The sequence below is a fragment of the Bufo bufo genome, chromosome 7 (assembly GCF_905171765.1).
Source record: "Bufo bufo chromosome 7, aBufBuf1.1, whole genome shotgun sequence".
NCBI lineage: Eukaryota > Metazoa > Chordata > Amphibia > Anura > Bufonidae > Bufo > Bufo bufo.
This window is the reverse complement of record NC_053395.1, coordinates 182,103,949-182,123,655: the sequence shown is the minus strand read 5'-3', so window position 1 is coordinate 182,123,655 and position 19,707 is coordinate 182,103,949. Positions and strand designations below refer to the sequence as shown.

General features: G+C 37.7%; 1 protein-coding gene across 13 annotated transcripts in view; it reads left to right on the top strand.

Annotated features, from left to right (window-relative positions):
* HOXD3 (homeobox D3) overlaps positions 1 to 9,469 on the top strand; it is a 38,123-nt gene extending 28,654 nt beyond the window's left edge. For 4 of the 13 annotated variants that reach the window (XM_040440130.1, XM_040440135.1, XM_040440134.1 and 1 more), the window contains 3 exons: positions 1,929 to 2,013; positions 5,571 to 6,084; positions 7,155 to 9,469. In XM_040440130.1, coding sequence (XP_040296064.1) covers positions 5,598 to 6,084; positions 7,155 to 7,903 — 1,236 coding nt within the window. In that variant the 5' untranslated portion in view covers positions 1,929 to 2,013; positions 5,571 to 5,597 and the 3' untranslated portion in view covers positions 7,904 to 9,469. Of the gene's footprint in view, positions 1 to 1,928; positions 6,085 to 7,154 lie in introns of all 13 variants that reach the window. The other 9 variants (XM_040440129.1, XM_040440131.1, XM_040440132.1 and 6 more) reach the window with 6 other exon arrangements.
* Positions 9,470 to 19,707: the final 10,238 nt, after the last annotated feature.

The following is a 19,707-nucleotide window of genomic DNA, read 5'->3' as shown; positions in this document are numbered from 1 at the left end:
AGCCTTTGTATGGAGCCTTTATCAAGCTTTACTTGTGCTCAGATTTATTGTGTTTTCAGCATTTTTTATTTTAGGCATAAGGTTGACAGGAAAGCACAAATAAGCATTTTATCATGATTAATCAAGGTATATGTGTACTGTACAGTGCATTTGTTTAATTTTACACATACCCTACGCCTTTGTGTTACAATATGCCAACATAGGATACATATAGTCACACATAGGACAATATATTATAGGTAAGATACTTTCTTAGAAACTAAAATATATTGATATAAATTTGCCTTTTTGCTTCTTCTGTCAAAGGAAGATTAAACACCACATTAACAGAGTGTCTTGGGCTATTGGACTTGCAACAGACAAGCTGATTTATGTATATTTACAGTCCCTTTAATGGCAGTCATTTCTATAGGTAGAGGGTTTCCAAAGCAATATAGGAATATTGTGCAACTGTGGTTTGATATTTGGACTAAATATTGTATTTTTTTGTTAATAATAATACATAGTAGCAGTCATATGACAATATAGATGTACATAGACAGATAACACTTTTGTGTATATTGTATATTTGTACAATTCCAGCTCATAATTCATATAGCTGTTGCTTATAATATAGATCTTACTATAATATATATAGGAAATGTGTGTGTGTGTATATATACATATATATATATATATATATATATATATATATATATATATAAAATTATTATTATTATTATTATTATTTTTACACACATTTCCAAGAATCAGCCGAAAAACGCTTGATTAAATAAAAGGCCCTTAGCAACCAAAATGTCATGTTATGATGCTCAGTGTGTATGTGGGTGGACAAATCCCACATTTTTTTTACACAAACCCGTGGCCATTTCTGTGCCATTGTTTGCCCTGCAGCCGTCACCAGTCCAGCTAAATCACATTGGAGCAGACCCCCTTCATTTCATTTTGCTGAACCTACACCCACACAAGGCTATTAATACACAAAATAATTAACTGACTTTCATTTTTAACACTTGTTTTGTTTTTTTTCTATGTCGGTGGTCGCCAGTATATTATACGATTAGAATCGTACAATGAAATAGCTTCTACCACCAGGAATATATTTATGTATACACACTCTCACCATACAGAAGGGACTAGAAATTGAAATGTAGGAGGTTGGGGGTGATGCAACAGATGAATTCCAACCTATTATATCCTTTGCCTCTAGGAATTCATTTGGTTACTATAATCGACAAAAATAATAATATTTATAATAAAAATAATAAAATGAATATTGACCTCCGCCCACCTTATGGGACTAGCCTTCTAGTAGGAACCCTACAGAGCTCCCAGTCCTTGTCTGAACCTCATCTACAAGCCTCACAGTCCTTGTCTGAACCTCATCTACAAGCCTCACTCCTGTCCAGTCACTTTACCTGGTTTCATGGGGTGTCTGAGCTGAGATCATGAGGACTTGCAGGAAAGTTGTTAGCACTGTTCTCCTAGAAGCTACTGCTCAGTGCTCACTTGGTTGTTCATTAAGGGGTGAGTTATTACTATACAAGCCAAAGGTCATCATCGGAATGGCTTATGGTAGCTGGATTTATCTCTTATGTGGCCTAGCTTGTCTTTGTGTGGGATCCTTAAAGCTACTTAATCAACACATTAAGGAAAATATACATTTCTTAAACTATACCCTGCATGGTTCCAGCTTTTATAGCTTATGATCAGGGGCTCATGATGTATTCTTCTGTGGCAAATACATAGACCCATGTATACAGAAAATGTACCACCTATATTCTGAAACAAATAAAAATCTGTCATGTTATTTTCTATTCCTATTACATCACCTTCCTGAGTATTCTACATTGTGACTCTACACGCATACATTGACTGTATACCTACTTTACATGATATGATACATTGAAAACTCTCATATCTTGCAGCTGCTTATGTGGGATTGGCAGGACTAAGAAGAAAAGGCGTCATCTGAAAAAAGTCAGATACAAGACCTGAACCTAGAAGGCAGAGGTAAGTCCCTGACTACAATTCTCTCTGAATATAAATGATGTATAATCTGATATAATGATGCCACTATAGAGGCGCCCTGCAGGCTACCCAGCGGTGGAGCTGCAATAGAGCACTGCCAGACAAAGCATCTATAGTCTACATGTCGGTGTATCAGCAAACGGCTGCTAGCAGGAATTTTAGGGGACTGTAAGGAATCTTCTCCTACATCCCCATTGCCATTGAATTTTGTAATCTTTGCGACAATTTCAAAATGACATTCAAGCAATGTTCTTATTTTACAACCTCCAGAATCAAATAGCAATACAAGTAGCAATAATACTAATGACAATAAAACAAAATATCCCCGGTTATTGTATTTTTCAGTTAAGAATATTCGCAAATAAAGGTCCAGAGAAAGCCAATAAATTTCCAACGATATCATAGAATATTCTGTCGGTGGTAATGGTGATATCCTTTGCTCTATTTGGGGGGGTCTCCTACATATGGAGAGCATCCCATTAGATCCCTTAGGCCGAAGGTGTCAGACTCCATTATGAGGCCGGAAGTATAATCCAAGTTTTTTCCCATACTTTATCCATTTGTAGTTATATTTTTTCATGCAATCCAAGAGAAAAGGGTCACAATTTGTGTGTGTGTCCTAGTAAAGTGCTGGCAGAGTTCTAGCTACACTCATGGCTCAGGGCAGCTTTTATAATTCTGCTCTACAGGCCTTTAAAAAGGAAAAATGTGCGGAGTAGGGGATTCTATTCTGTCTTCCTCCTACGCTTGGCCTGTTTTACATGTGTGAAACTTCTCGGGGATCTTTTCCCCCCCTTAGTAAAACACTAGCAGTCATAAATTTCTCTCCAAACCCCAATGACAGGTGCATTGATATGCTCTGTGTGTGTGGACTGTTTAATAATCAAAAGACTCCTGCTACTTGTTTTGAAATAAATTTCACATTTTTTATACTAAATATTTCCCATACATTTGGGTAGTTTTAATCATTAGATGTCAGTGGAGGAAAGGTTTAGAGTTTTAACTTGCAACCTATGTTAAACCTAGCAAAGGGAAGAACCCCTCTTTAAAAATGGAGTAGATTATTGTAAAATTATATTCTCCCACCAAGGACAGGGGAGGGAAAGTTATTTATGTGTATTGCTGTACTGCTCAGATTACATCTATATGTTGAGTTTATAGCAATATATATATATATATATATATATATAGCTATACAAATATATATATATATATATATATATATATATATATATATATATATATACACTATAGGCTTCTGCTTTTTAATCAGTATTTTGCTTGTTGGGGTAAAGAAGAAGCACAAAACATTTGCCCATTGTCCAAATGATTTATTGCACATTGCTCCTTATTTAGGTTCAAGCAGAGTTCAGTAACAGTTGGATCTTTCAGAACAAGAATAATCCTCTAGCCAGTCTGTTACTAAATATGATTCCATGCAAGAATCCGTGTATTGTTTATGTGGTGTAGACAATATTGCAGGAAGCTATTCAGGGCTGATAGCAACACATTGCCAGTGCAATCAATTCATAGCCCTCACCAATGAAGTTTACTTTCATTTATTTCACAATATCTAGTGGATCTATGATAGCACTCAATGATTTACACATTTATAATACATCCCAATATTAAGCCATGGCCTTACAGATCAAGCCATAAGGGTTACATTGACTCATTGTTGTTCCAAGCAGACCAAGAATCCACTGGGGATAATCACAATATTACACTTAGATATTATTGTACAAATAATATGATATAATAACTATGGCCTTAATTTTTGAGGCAAAAATTTGAATTAAACCTGGCTGGCTCTATTGAAATAGTCACTAAATAAAAGGCGAATTAGACCCTATATCATCTAGAAGTAGCTTAGTAATAATGTAAGTGGGAGCTTGCATTATGCTTTACAGTTTGATGTGATTAAACTATACTGTTTGTATAATTGCTTTCCATTTTCTTTCAATCGTTATGCTAATATGGACAAGATAATAAATCTTCTGTATATTGGCAATGGTGCTACTATTAAAACAATTACTGTCACAACAAGCAGGCTTGCTTGTACCTTGCAGTGAAAATACACAACACTCGCAGTTTAGCTGAGATCTCTTATAAAAGACATCAAATAATTAAATTTCACAAAAGCTGACATAGCATTCCCCCTTTCCCCAAACGGATCAAACAGAAAGATGTTGAATAGAATCAGTTATACTTTAACTGGGTCGTTACAAGGCCTGGCTTACAATGGACATAGAGGGGTTTTCTCTGCTGGTTTTTCAGGTTCTGAATGTAGCTCAATCCATCAAGCTATGTACAGCTCACCCAAGCTGGATGGTGCAGGGGCCAAGTTAATCTTTATCCAAATTTTCTAAAAGGCAAGTCAGGTCTGGGCACTGAGAAATATTTCAGTGCATACTCTCATCTGGGAATTTATATGTGTTTGATCACACTGGAGAGAGCAGATGTTGAAAGAAACAGAGAGGAATATTAATACCCCAAGCAAGTCCACTTTTGATCCACTAATGTGTGTACATGCAATGCTTCCAGTTTGGATTGGGAGACTCCAAGCCACAAATAAAACTGCTCATTGGGACTCAAGCCATTAGACCGATGGAAGCTGTGTGCTATAATACACATATAAAATTGGTGCTATATCATACACATGAACAGTACATACTATAACACATATTATACTTGCAACAAATGCACCTACATAACAAAAGATATAATACACATATATAATACATATTTATAATACACATCATAATACACACACATATAATGTATTAATACATACATTTCTGACATTAGATAGATATTTCTCATTTCTCACACATATACGTACTATAGCACATACACACCTATGTGATACATGCTATAATGCTATAATACACATAAAAGATGTAATAACACATATATCATACATGCATTAATACACAGATATCATGTATTAATATATACATTTACCAAACATATAATACGTGCTATAACACACACCTATATGGTACATGATATAATACACACATAGAACACACACGTTTATAATACATACCATTATCGTACAATATATAATATATGCATTAATACAGACATATATTGTACATGCAACAATACATAGATTTAATACATGTCCCACAAATATATTACATGCTATACACATCTATATGACATGTAATACATATAATACATGCTAAAATACACACACACATCATGCTATAATTCATACACACATGAAACATGCCATAATGCAAACAATAACACAGGGCCCTACAGAGACACCAATCGGGCATTACTGTAAAATAAATAATTTATCAGGAAAAGATAATAATGTAGGTTCAAGCTATAACAGATTTTATGTTTTTTTTACATATGCTGTAATGACGGAAATATCAGAAGAGGTGTAGGTGGAGAGCATCTAGAAGGTAGACTGGAAACAAATGGAAACCCATTCGACCACAATGGGCAATGTTGTAGAATGAACGAATATGTGCTTTGATTAGTTTTATGGAAATTCTGCTTTATTTTCCCCCCGAATCATTTAGACTGAGAAGATTGGACAGAAGAAGTCAATGCTTATTGATAAGGGTGCAGAGTCCCTATCACTGAGAGACAGCAGGATGCAGAAGACAGCCTACTATGAAAACTCTGGACTTTTTGGGGGTTACACCTATGCCAAGCCTGAGTCATACAGTTATGGCTCCAGTCATCAACCTTACTCCCAATCTACTCTAGAGAATGATTATCCAGGTTCAGCATGTTCCATTCAACCATCTGCAATCAGGCCCCCAAATCATAAAACTAGTGACATTAGTGGCAGCTGCATGAGGACATCTTCTAATCAGAATGCCAGCCAAGCCACCAATATGAATGACCAAGCTCACCAGGCTCCATCTCTGCCTCCCTCCTCTCCTAACCAGGGTAATACCTCAACACAAAAAAAGAGCAAGTCCTCTGGATCATCTAATTCTTCCCAGTCTACTATGACCAAGCAAATATTCCCTTGGATGAAGGAATCAAGACAAAACGCCAAGCAGAAGAATGTCAGCACTCCTCCAGGTACATAATCCATAGCCAATATAATGCAGACTAGAGATTATGGTTTGGGTGGATGTATATATATATATATATATATATATATATATATATATATATATACAATGTATTGATAATATAATATGGCCAGGGTGTGAAAGATCCCTCCAACATTGTAATGTGGTTGGAGCCATTTGAAGAAAACAAGATGGCATTGTATATGGAAATCTCAATTACTTCCATGTAAATAATGTAAAGGCCAAAAGCCCAAAACAACAAGTCTAATCCTGACTTTGGGGGCCATACACATAGAAAACTGAAAGTATTGAGGTGAAATGAAAAGTGAGGAATGGTGGGGCAGAAGAAATAATTGTGGTCATTTAGAGAATATTAATACTAGCTAATTATTTAGTCTATTATCTGTCTTTTTATCTATGTTGTATCTATCTATTTATCTATCTAATGTTATCTATCTATCTATCTATCTATCTATCTATCTATCTATCTATCTATCTATCTATCTAATGTTTATTATCTATCCATCTATCTATCTCATGTCTATCTATCTATCTATCTATCTATCTATCTATCTATCTATCTATCTATCTATCTATCTGTCCCTATATATTTGTCCATTATCTATCTATCTATCTATCTATCTATCTATCTATCTATCTATCTATCTATCTATCTATCTATCCATCTACCTATCTATTCCTATATATTTATCCATTATCTGCTATGTGTCTATATATACCAAATATAAAAAGCTAAGCACAGATCTGTGCCCAGTTAGTAGAAAAGTCCCATTTTAGAATGAAGTCGCTGATCTGGATATAGTATATTCTCTATTTATTGCATTGATCAAAATGCAATATTCTTTATTAGAACATAAAGCCTGAATATGTCTGGACGCACAGCTAGTAAATGAATGAAATGGCTGCTGGTTACATATGGTTAACTATTAACCCTTGAGCAGCAGGGTTGACAATGGGGCCTCCTCAGTGCAGGACTTGTGCGTTTGCTGATGTAGGTAAAAATGATTGTTTTTTTTCGTTGGAATTAATGTGTTTTTGTTGTGATTCTGAATCCAGGAGACAACTGCGAGGAGAAGAGTCCGACCGGACCCGCGTCCAAGAGAGTGCGCACAGCCTATACCAGCGCGCAGCTGGTGGAGCTGGAGAAGGAGTTCCACTTTAACCGGTACCTCTGTCGCCCACGCAGGGTGGAGATGGCCAACCTGCTGAACCTGACAGAACGTCAGATCAAGATCTGGTTCCAGAACCGCAGGATGAAATACAAAAAGGACCAGAAAGCTAAAGGGATCATGCACTCTCCAGCAGGGCAATCTCCAGACCGCAGCCCCCCACTCAGTGGCTCCAGCCATATTGGATACTCCAGCCAACTGCCCACTGTTAACAGCCTCAGCTATGATGCTCCATCTCCAACATCCTTTGCCAAATCCCAGCAAAACATGTATGGCCTGGCAGCTTACACAGCTCCCCTGAGCAGCTGCCTGCCCCAGCAGAAAAGGTACCCTGGTCCAGAGTATGAGCACCACCCCATGCAGAGCAACGGTGGCTTTGCCAATCCCAATTTGCAAGGCAGCCCTGTTTATGTTGGAGGGAACTTTGTGGATTCCATGCCAGCTTCTGGTCCTATGTTTAATGTGGGTCACCTCTCTCACCCATCATCTGCCAGTGTGGACTACAGCTGTGCTGCACAGATTCCAGGCAACCATCACCATGGACCTTGTGACCCACATCCTACATACACAGACCTAACTTCTCACCATACGACTCAGGGAAGGATGCCAGAAGCGCCCAAGCTAACACATTTGTAACTACCACAAGTGGGATGAAGAAAGAAAGAGAGAGAGAAGATAATCCTCCTTTTAATTACCTCAATTTTTTTCTGCAAGAACATTGTTAGGATCCTTATTGTGAGTGCCAACGGCTATAAGGAAGGTCTCATCATGAAGAAGCTCCATGTCCATGAGAAGGAACCTTATAAGTATTCTAAGCATGACAGTGCAATAAACTGCAAAGCAAGGCACAATATAGACTATTAATGATGTACTTGAAGGTAAGTCTAGATTAGCATTAGCCAGTGTCATGCATTTATTTTTTATTTTTTCATTTTTATTTTTTTGTACCAAATGGTAATGACTTGCATATGAGATTTTTATTTATGAATTGTTGAAATTTGCATTCAGCTATGTGACACCTATTTATTATTATTGTTATTATTTTAACTTTTCAACTTTGCTCTTTTTTTTTTTTTGTACCATGAATTATTTATCCTTGTCTTAATGTATTTATGTGAATGTGTGGATTTTTTGTTTTTCTCCTCTAAAAACTTGGAAGAATCATTTAAAGTCCATGATTATTTCCTCTCTTTAGGGGAGATTAGTCCCCATGATCAGTGACTGTGGCTGGTGGTGTGTCTAGTTTATGTAAAGGGTTAATAAATGCAGCAAATACAATGTAGTGAATCACAATGGGCATCTGACATTTGAAACATTTTTTAAATTTTTAAAAAAATTATTTGCCTTGCTCCATTCCAGCAGTATTTAGAATAAACTATAACTGAATTGTTGTGTACTTGTTCCAATAGACAAGGCAACTAGAAGGTGGCAGAATTATGCCCGACACAAGCTGCAGTATAGGACCATGCTTCTTTTTACATTTTTTAAAATCTTTTTTTTTACTTCCAATGCAACCAATACCATCCCGAATCTTTTCTGTCCTGTGATTCCCCCCCCCCCCAGTGTTTGCAATAATCTGTTATTTGCTTGGTTCATAGTTTTTTTGTGGCTTTCATTGTATTCTTTGTATATTAGATGTACATTTGAAATTCAAGGCGTTAACAATTTTAGAGAAAAAAAAACAATAATTAAAAAAAAAAATGAAAAAAATGACAATCACCATAAAAAAAGAAAAGAAAAATAAAATATGAGGAGAGCCCAATGTTTTTCTGGCGTTTAAGGGCTTTCACGCAGTGGCAATTGGTTTACAGGGTATGGCCCATCATAGGGTTAATAAATAATATTATTAATGATAGAACGGATTTATTTTATTTATGGACATTGGCTGATGTGGAGATGAATGAGGAGACCGCAGTTTATTATTAGGATTCATCATTTTGTACTCAGAGTGATCCTCTTCCTACGCATTCCTGTTTGCTTGGAGAACTCGACTCCTACTCCTGAGCTGTGACAAGAGATCACATTCCCTCCTCCTAGGAAAGATCTGACCCTTAATGTTCTGCAGAGAAAGAAAACACAGACTGAGAGCCCTCAGAAATCAGAGGGAAGGAGCAAGGAGCCCGAACCGCAGGAAGAGCACAGCAATGATGATGATGATGACACTGTACAGTATTGTCCCAATAAAACCCATTTACAATTCTCGCTGCGGATTTCCTGTGTCTTATTTTTATTATTGTTGGAATCATGATGATGATGATGATGATGATGATGTTCCAAGTAACCCATTGTTTACAAGGGAATCCTACAACACCCGACAGAGGAGCAGTGTCGGCGCCTTGCAGGAAATATCTAATGTGTGTAGTTATGTGTATATTATTATTATTATTTATTATTATATTAGTATATTATTATTATTATTTTAGTATATTATTATTAATAATAATAATAATAATAATAATAATAATAATAACAACTATTAATAGATGTAGCACAGAAGTCAGTGATAAAGCCAGTGACACTAGGTACATCTGAGTTTAGCCGAATTCATGGTTTCTTGGATTTTCCATAGGGCTTTATAGGACTCATTGGTGTCTGAAGGGAAATATCAAAGTCATTTGTGGTAGACTAGTTTTATAAGTAAAGTCGGTTTTTCTAAACACACATACAGACCCCGATTTATATAAAACATGGGCACAACATGATGTAATACAATATAGCTTATCATACATATCACCATATATGTGGTTTTCCATAGTCCCGCTGGTCTCTAGTTCAGTCTCTAGTAATCTATTCTATATATAAATTCTAACTGTAGATTCTATCTAATCTATTTATCTATCTAATATCGATCTATCTGTTATCTATCTATTTATATTATCTATCTATCTATCTATCTATCTATCTATCTATCTATCTATCTATCTATCTATCTATCTATCAATCTACCTATCTACCTATCTACCTATATACCTATATACCTATCTATCTATCTATCTATCTATCTATCTAAAATCTATATGTTATCTATGTATATATCTATTATCTATCTATCTATCTATCTATCTATCTATCTATCTATCTATCTATCATCTATTAATCTATCTATCGATCTCAAATTCTATCTATCTATCTATCTATCTATCTATCTATCTATGTATATATCTGTTATCTATATATTTATCTATCTATCTATTTATATGTTATCTATCTAAAATCTATCTGTTATCTATGTATATATCTATTATCTATCTATCTATCTATCTATCTATCTATCTATCTATCTATCTATCTATCTATCTATCTATCCATCCATACAAGGCCTTAAATTGCAGGATGCCTCAAATAAAAAGCTTTCTACAGGAAACTGCAATAAAACTAACTCTACCAAAAAAACTAGAAATGTAAATGTGAAAAGGGAAAATAGGTTAAGTGTATGCAGCACCAGCACAAGTGTCATTGAGAAAACAACATTGTGTCCTGATTTTGCAGTTAATTAAAACTCCTTTTCCTGCCAGGGGGAGCAGCTCTCACTCCTGGGCCTTGCAGCAATGAAGTGGTTAACTAAGTTAGAGGCTCTGCTGGTTCCAGCTATGTGAAAGCTCCATGCTCCCTCATCTCAGCATCTCCTCATGTACTGTGTGCAATAACATCCTACACATTACAAGGGCAAACAATGCTGTGTGTGGGAGAGGAGCCCTCCCTACCAGTCCATTGATTAACCATCCCAACCACAAATGGCCATACCTACAATATATGACAGTCAGCAAACAGGATTAAGTAGCCACTTTACCATTAATCATGCCTTGGATTGCTGCAGTACCTTAACCACAGGCAGACCTTCTCATTACCATACACTGTGTTCTAAATCACTGTACCCCTATTTTATCATTTACTTCACCCCTCACCACTACACACATCCCATTCCTATTTACTTAGCAGGTAAACCTATTGCTCCAGTATTTAATGGCAACCAATCTGCATTGCATCTCCTTAGGACTTTAAGTGTTTTTCAACATAATCAATCCAAAGTGGGTTAAGAAAAGAAAAAGAGAACATCGATTTATTTTATTGGGCTGCTCAGGAAACCTCAGGATTAACCATTCCAGGCCTAGCAATGATAAATGGAGCCCCATCAAGGCTTGTGTTCTGGGGGAAGTCTATGGATTATCATATCTAAGATTTACTGGAGAGATATTTCTTTTTAGGAAAGCTGTGGTTGCTGAAATGAATACAATGTCCTGCTCTTTGCCTCGATGACATGTGTATGTTCTTCAGGACCATGAGACAGATGCTAGCAGCCACTTCTATCCTATGGCTGGGAGCAGAACACACTACCCTGGTCGCCATTTTGAGCAAATGCTTATGTAGGACTTCCATTATAACCCCAGAGCACCCAGCCCCCTCTTCCATCAGATAGATGGGCACTGCAGGCCAGAGGACAATGGCTGAGGAGCTCTTCAGGGTTGTGGCTGGAGGAGGATGACCAGCAAGGATTTCATTCTAGAAATTGTAGAGATTCTTGGGATTAAATTGAATTAAAAAAAATAATTTCACCGATCTGATCTCAGACCTGAGCATTGTCCTGAACATTGTCCTGAACTGGCATACTGAATGTGCCTATTGTCTGCAGCACATGGTGAATGGGATTGTGCACTGGCTTTGCTTTGTGTTGTGGTTTACCACAGGTCTCATTGTGGGATACATTTACAGTATTATTTATTTTATGTTACATTATGTACAATGAGTGGTAACCTATTGTATAATACCACAAAGGGGGTAGACTTGGTCACACACACAAGGTCATAACTTCTGTAATCTTTCTATCTATCTATCTATCTATCTATCTATCTATCTATCTATCTATCTATCTATCTTTATTTATCTATCTATCGATAGCTCTATCTATCTAATCTTTATATTTTATCTATCTATCTATATTTTATCTATTTATCTACTGTATCTATCTATCTCTCTATCTATCTAATCTTGATATCTAATCTATCTATCTATCTATCTATCTATCTATCTATCTAATCTTTATATCTATCTATCTATCTATCTATCTAATCTTTATATCTATTTATCTATCGATATCTCTAACTATCTAATTTTTATATCTAATCTATCTATCTATCTATCTATATTTTATATTCTATTTATCTACTGTATCTATCTATCTCATTATCTATCTATCTATCTATCTATCTATCTATCTATCTATCTATCTATCTATCAATAGCTCTATCTATCTAATCTTTATATCTAATCAATCTATCAATCTATCTATCTTTTATATTCTATCTATCTATCTATCTATCTATCTATCTATCTATCTCTCTATCTATCTATCTATCTATCTATCTATCTATCTATCTATCTATCTAATCTTTCTATCTATCTATCTATCTATCTATCTATCTATTTATCTATCTATCGATATCTCTATCTAATTTTTATATCTAATCTATCTATCTATCTATCTATCTATCTATATTTTATATTCTATTTATCTACTGTATCTATCTATCTCATTATCTATCTATCTATCTATCTAATCTTTATATCTAATCAATCTATCAATCTATCTATCTTTTATATTCTATCTATCTATCTATCTATCTATCTATCTTTTATATTCTATCTATCTATCTATCTATCTATCTATCTATCTATCTATCTATCTATCTATCTATCTATCTATCTATCTAATCTTTATATCTATCTATCTATCTATCTATCTATCTATCTATCTATCTATCTATCTACCTATCTATCTTATTTCCCTCACTCAACCAAACTTAATGAACCAACTGTGTTAAGTACAGCAATAAAAAAAATCAGCCACTACTGGAAATGTGGAGAGTTCTATCAGACAGTGAAGAAGCCTACATCCTAGAATGGCCCCATGCTATGTGGGGATCCTTCTACATAATACGAGATCATTTGCACAGCAGTAGTCAGGCATTAGGAATGATTTAGGTAATCTCTGCCAGCACAGAACCAGTAGGGCCAGCAGTGCACTGGCTGCAGATAAGCTGCCCTGATTTACAGCACATGGCTGGGAAGAAGAATCTTGCACATATGAAGCTGATATTAAGAGAATTCCGTGGACTGCTGCCAGTGACTGGGATGAGAAGAATGAAACGCGGCTTTGGAGCAGGATAATAAATGAAGCGCCTTGTATATTTATTAGGAGCCCTCGCCCAGGTAAGTAAAAGTGCTCCTAGCAATTAAACTAATGGTTATAAATTACAAGTTGAACCATAAATCAACTACATGAGAGGTATCTCCAGGAAGACTTATTTGATGTTCTACATTGTAAATAAAGTGAGTGATCCCCACTTCTTCTGTCTACTCTATTATTATTAGTTTACAGGGTCTGCAATGCCAATCTAAACCCTAGTTAGGATTTTTTCCACCCTAAATCCCTAAACTAGCATATAATCCATGATATTCTTCATGGATTATATGCTATAGTGGTCATCAACAGAGACCTAAGTTCCGAGGTATAATCACCATCTTTTCTGCTGGCTTGTTGCACATGACTCTATAATTAGTCTATTGCTTCCTTCACATTTTTTCAGCATTTTAAACGTTTTTTTAAAAACACCATGAATATCAAGCACTTTCCATAGCATTTTTAACAAGCCTCTTTTATGGCTTTTTAAAGTCCTATAGAGAAGCCTTTGGGACATGTTCACAAGGTGGATTTTCCACATAGATTCTGGAAGGTATTCCATGCCAAAATACATGTGGAATTTGCTCAAGATCCACCTCCCATTGTTGCCAGGGAGAATCCACACCACAGTTCATACTCATCCAATGTGGATTTTTCCCAGCATGGATTAGAAATTCATGACATGGAAAAAAAAAAAGCAATTCATATTCTCTTTTTTGCTAAGGGTATGTTCATATGGATTATTTTCTGTTCTGAAAAAAAAAAAAAAAAAAAACCTGATGTGGAATCCACATCAGGTTTTTAAAATTGTTTGGATCATACATGACAATTTTTAGGTCTATGCCCAGCTTTGGTCTATGTTTACACAGTGTTGGTTTTTCAGTGTTTCTTTTGCTACTTATTTATTATCTTTTTTTGTCATCTCAATCAAAACTAGTTGGATCACTGAACTTAGCTTTGTCTTCAAACAGCTGATCGGTGAGGGACCCCCGCCGATCTCATATTATTGACCTATCCTGAGAATAGGTCATCAATATTAAAATCTCGGAATACCCCTATAAAGATTATAGCAGAAAAATGAAACTTTTATATTTATTAAATATTTGATCAAAGTTCATGCTATAAAAACTGAGAAAAACTCATTACAGTAAATGCATTTTTTAAATAACACCCGATTAAATATTACACAATAGTGTTTTGCATTTCTGTAATTATATTAACCCGTACAATATAGTGAATATATTATTTATGATGATTGGTAAACAGTGCAACTAAAAATGGTGCAACTTTTTACAATCTAATATCATGCCCATGAAGAAAACATATCTTTAAGTACAGGCAATTCTATCTTTTTAACATAGCATGTCTATAGTGCAATGGTAAATCTTCTGCCTGCTATGCTATGCTAGAAGCTCTGGGGTTCAATTTATTTCTTTAGTAAACTTCTATGTGTTCTCCTAACTCATATGGAGCAGGAAGATCAGCTTCATTAATGTTCACTGCACTGAAGTAAATATTAATGAGGTTGCCCATGCCAGAGACCCACAGGGCCTGGGCCCCTGACTGCATTATTTCCCTGATGGTGGCCCTGAGCAGTCTGGCTGTTTACTTTGGACCTCCTACTATAACAGCAGTCCGGACCTCCAATTATAGTAAAAGTCTGGTTGTGTAGTCTGGACATTTCCTTATAGCAATAGTTTGGCTGTGTAGTCTGAAATACCACCTATAACAGTAGGCTGGATCATCCCTATAACAGCAGTAAGTGCCTTGTTGGCTACATGAAAGGTGATGTATATTTTACATCTGAGACATTTATGACCACAGGACCTTCCATTCCACCAAGCAACGTTGCCACCATTGGCCACATCTTACTGCAAACTGAATCGAGAGGCAGCTGCACTTGTTTGGAACCTTCTGTACCTCCTATAGGCTCGACTGGAGAAAACCTGGAGCATGTGCACAGCCACCTCTCCATAAAATCTGTAGCTTGCCTGGTGAGATGGAGGTCATGGGCCCACTTTCTCACTGTAAGTTGGACTTCCACCTATTCGACAATGTTTATTTAGTTCCATAGTCAGATTGAAACATGAGCGAGGTTATTGCTCTCTGTTTCGCAAAATCTAAGCATAATTGCCACTCAATTAAAACCATGTTATAATTGGAGTAATTGTTTCTTAATTACTAAATGGCACATCAGGGCAGCAATCATTTATTTTTTTCCTAACATTAATGTATATGTATATTGATTTAGTAGGAAGTGGAGAGATACAAATTACAATTGCAATATACTTTTTTACTCTTGGAAATAGCATCAGAGACCAAGAGAGTCGGCTGACAAACTGTGAACATTCGATGATCAGCTGGGACTTCATCTCCTGCAGAACATCTTGGTGTACAAAGGTAATCAATCATTATTCAGCACCTGGGTTAAAGGTTGCATCAGGTAGTATTATAAATTAGCAACCCAGGAGACCCTGAGGCAGCCACACGCAGCACCCATCTCTTGGGGGATCTCACTTTGCTTGTAGCATGTGATCATTGATGAGATATTTGAAGGCATCTAGGCAGTGTCGTACATAGAGAAGTAAGGGCCCCATAGCAAGGATCTAACCAGGACAGAAGGGATTCCACCTAAACCCCTTTCAGTGAACCTTGGGTCATTTTCTCCACTGCCTCATTTGCTAAAAGTTGTTACTTTAGAGGGTAGAGTCCTGACCAAGTTTTCATCCCCAGTAGAAGAGGGGATGATCCCAACTGGGCCCCCTCTTGCCCTGGGCCCCATAGCAGTTGCATGGTCTGCCGCCCCTTGAAATCATAAAATAGCATAAGAGCATAAAAAGTGGCACTTTTAAAGGGTGCTCTATTTCTAATTGCATTATGCTCTTTACTGGGATAGTTTTCATGAAACAGCATAGTTAATCTCAAATAAAAGGGTCTCAGCATAGATATTGGTGGCATATTGTTCAGATATGTCTGTTCTTGCCAATTGCTAGGAGGAAGTGGCACTAGGAAAGCTCTGTGCCTCTTTCTCTTCTGTCAGAGGTGCTCAGCTCATTCCTTTGCAAAATCATCTTGTGTCAGGTCCACTTGGCTTTCTTTGGAAGCTGCATGGTTGACCCATTATAGTCAATGGCAGACCCTGTGGCAGCCTGGAATAAGTCGAGCTGTACCAACAGGAGACAGTGGCATGTTGCTTTCCTAATGTGGCTAACACTGTGTTGTAACAACCTATGGAGATAGCAGTGGTCAGATCCTATGCTGATAGGATATTACTAGCAATATGCAAGCAATATCAATGCAGAGGTAATCAGTTATCAAAGTGATACACACAAAATCTCTGCACATTGAGGCCTGATTCACACAACCATGCTGGGTCCAGGAAATGTGGCCCATCTTTCGGCCACATCTCCCAGACCGACCGTGGCTCCCATAACCCAAACTTACTGCATCATAGCGATTTATGATGCAGTCATCTTCCATGTGAGTACAGTACGTTAGACCCACGATCAGATAGGAACTGACTGTATCATAAATCACTATGATGCTGTCAGTTTGGGTCTGGGAAGCGGTGGTCAGTCCAGGAGATGAAGCCGACACATGGGCTGTGTTACCCGGACCCAGAACGGTCGCGTGAATCAGTTCTAACTATCAGCTAAGCCTGTTGTAGAGGTACTCATTCATATCATGTTCTGCTCATGAGAATATCATGCATGGAGTTTGTATGTTCTCCCCGTGCTCGCGCGAGTTTCGTCCAGGTTCTCTGGTTTCCTCCCATACTCCAAAGACATACTGATAGGGAACTTAGATTGTGAGCCCCATTGAGAACAGCTTGATTCTAATGTCTGCGGAATATAGAAGCGCAATAATAAGGGCATGAAATAAATAAATACATAACTAACTAACTGACTAAATATATACACAATGAATAATGCAGAGCACAAATGGTGTTGGCCTCATGCACACTATACTGTGCCTCTTTTTTTACATGCCATATTACAGAGGTATTCTCCCTTAGAAATATGAAGATTTGTAAAGGTGATGGTTCGGACACATGACCTTTGCCCACTGTGTTTGGCCAGTATGAAGCCCATCATTTACCAGTTTACCATACAAAGAATGTGCATTATGCTATGTAATGATTTCTACTATCCAGACAGGACATTATGAGCACATGGAAGAAAACACTGTGGGTTTTAATGTTAGGAACGTTTTCTTACCTGCTTGTAGTATAAATATACTCCTTGTGATTGATGCTGCCTAATCAGGGTATATAATTTTCAAGGGAATTATCTCAATTGTGCCCATTAACAGTCTATAATTATCCATGGATACAAAGAAGCTCCATTGTAAACTTTAGTGAGGCTGTGTTTGTTTATCCTGGCAATTACACAACTATCCCTCAAGTAGAAGAACACGTGAAATTATAAAATGTTTTACGTTTTGCAAAGCACTTATATGGATTAAAGGGGTTATCTAGTAATACATATTGATGCCCGATCCTCTGGATAGGTCATAAATATCAGATTGGCAGGGGTCTGACACCCGGTACCCCGGCAGATCAGCTATTAGAAGAGACCAGATTCTCAGTGAGTGGCGCGGCCTCTTCCTAAGCCATGTGACATCAGTGTATATCGGTCACAAGACATAGTCGCAGTTTAGCCCCATTGAAGTGAATGGGGCTGAGCTTCAATACCAAGCACAGCTGCTGGAGAGATGCCAGGAGCCAGCTATGCTCACCAGAGACTGACAGCTCCCTGTAACAGCTCATCGACAGGGGGGTCGGGACTCAGACCCCCGCTGATCTGATAATGATGACCTATCCTGAGGATAGGCCATCATTATCTATTACTGGATAACCCCTTTAAAAGTTGTGCACTCAATTACAAGTCATGGCCTATCCTTACCATCTGATTGGCGGGGTCCATCAGTCCCTCACCCCGGGATACCAGCTGTCCTGCAGGTGCTCCAACATCATAACCATACAGCTCCATCCATTGGGCAATGGACAGAGGTGGTTGCAGCAGCTCTTCTCCCGTTCACTTCAGTAGGAGCAGTACAGCACAAAGTAGCTCCGTCCACTGCACAACAGACGGCACTGTGTATTTTTGGTGCTGACTTCTAGCGTCGGAGTTACTGCAGAATAACTGATTGCCATGGGTGTGAGGTGTTGTCCCCCACCTAGGGTTGTTTCGGGTATCAAATTTTCGATATCCAATCGATACTTTTGTCCTGGTATCAATACGATACTGGGTTTGCCTTTTATCGATACTAGGCTGTACTACTGCACAGCCCAGTATCAGACAACATGGATCGCGCTGCTCTCAGCGCGCTCATGTTCCCTCAGCAGCACGGGGAGAAGGAAGCAGTCTCACCCTCCCCCCTATGCCACTGCTACCAATGGGAACGAAGAGGAGGACAGGGCGCACTGTGCCACCAATGATAACTAATGTTTAATACATTACAAATACAGGCGGCAGAAACACATTGCCGGCACCCAACCTCTAACAGGGTGCTGCGATCCTCGGCAATTAACCCCTCAGGTGCCACACCTGAGGGGTTATCTGCCGCTGATCGCAGCTCCCTGTCATAGGTCGGGTGCCGGCAATGTGTTTGTGCCGCTGGCTGTATTTGTATTAAACATTAACTATCATTGGTGGCACAGTGCGCCCTCCCCCCAGTATTAAAAACATTGGTGGCGCAGTGTGCCCTCCCCTGTATTAAAACCATTGGTGGTGCAGTGTGCCCCCTCCCCCCAACCCCCAAGTATTAAAATCATTACTGGCAGTGGCCACAGAGTCCCCTCACCTCCTCTTATTGGCGGCAGTGGCAGCTTCTGATCAGAGCCCCAGCAGTGTAATCCTGGTGCTCCGATCGGTTACCATGGCAGCCAGGACGTTACTGAAGCCCTGGCTGCCATAGTCAGCTCCCTGCTGCTGTGTGCACTATGCACAGGGCAGCAGGGAGAGTGTAAGATCCTATTCACCCTAATAGAGCTTAGGGTGAATAGGACAAGAGATTAAAAGATCCCAGGTTCTAGCCCCTAATAGTTATTAAATAAGAAGTAAAAAAATTTTTTTTTTTAAAACCCCACCAAAATATTAAGTATAAATCACCCCCTTTCCCAATTTACATATAAAATATATAAACAATAAATAAATAAACATGTTACATATCGCCACATAAGAAAAGTCCAAAGTATTAAAATATTTAAAAAATCTCCTATGCGGTAAACGCCGTAAAAGAAAAAAGAAAAACAGCGCGA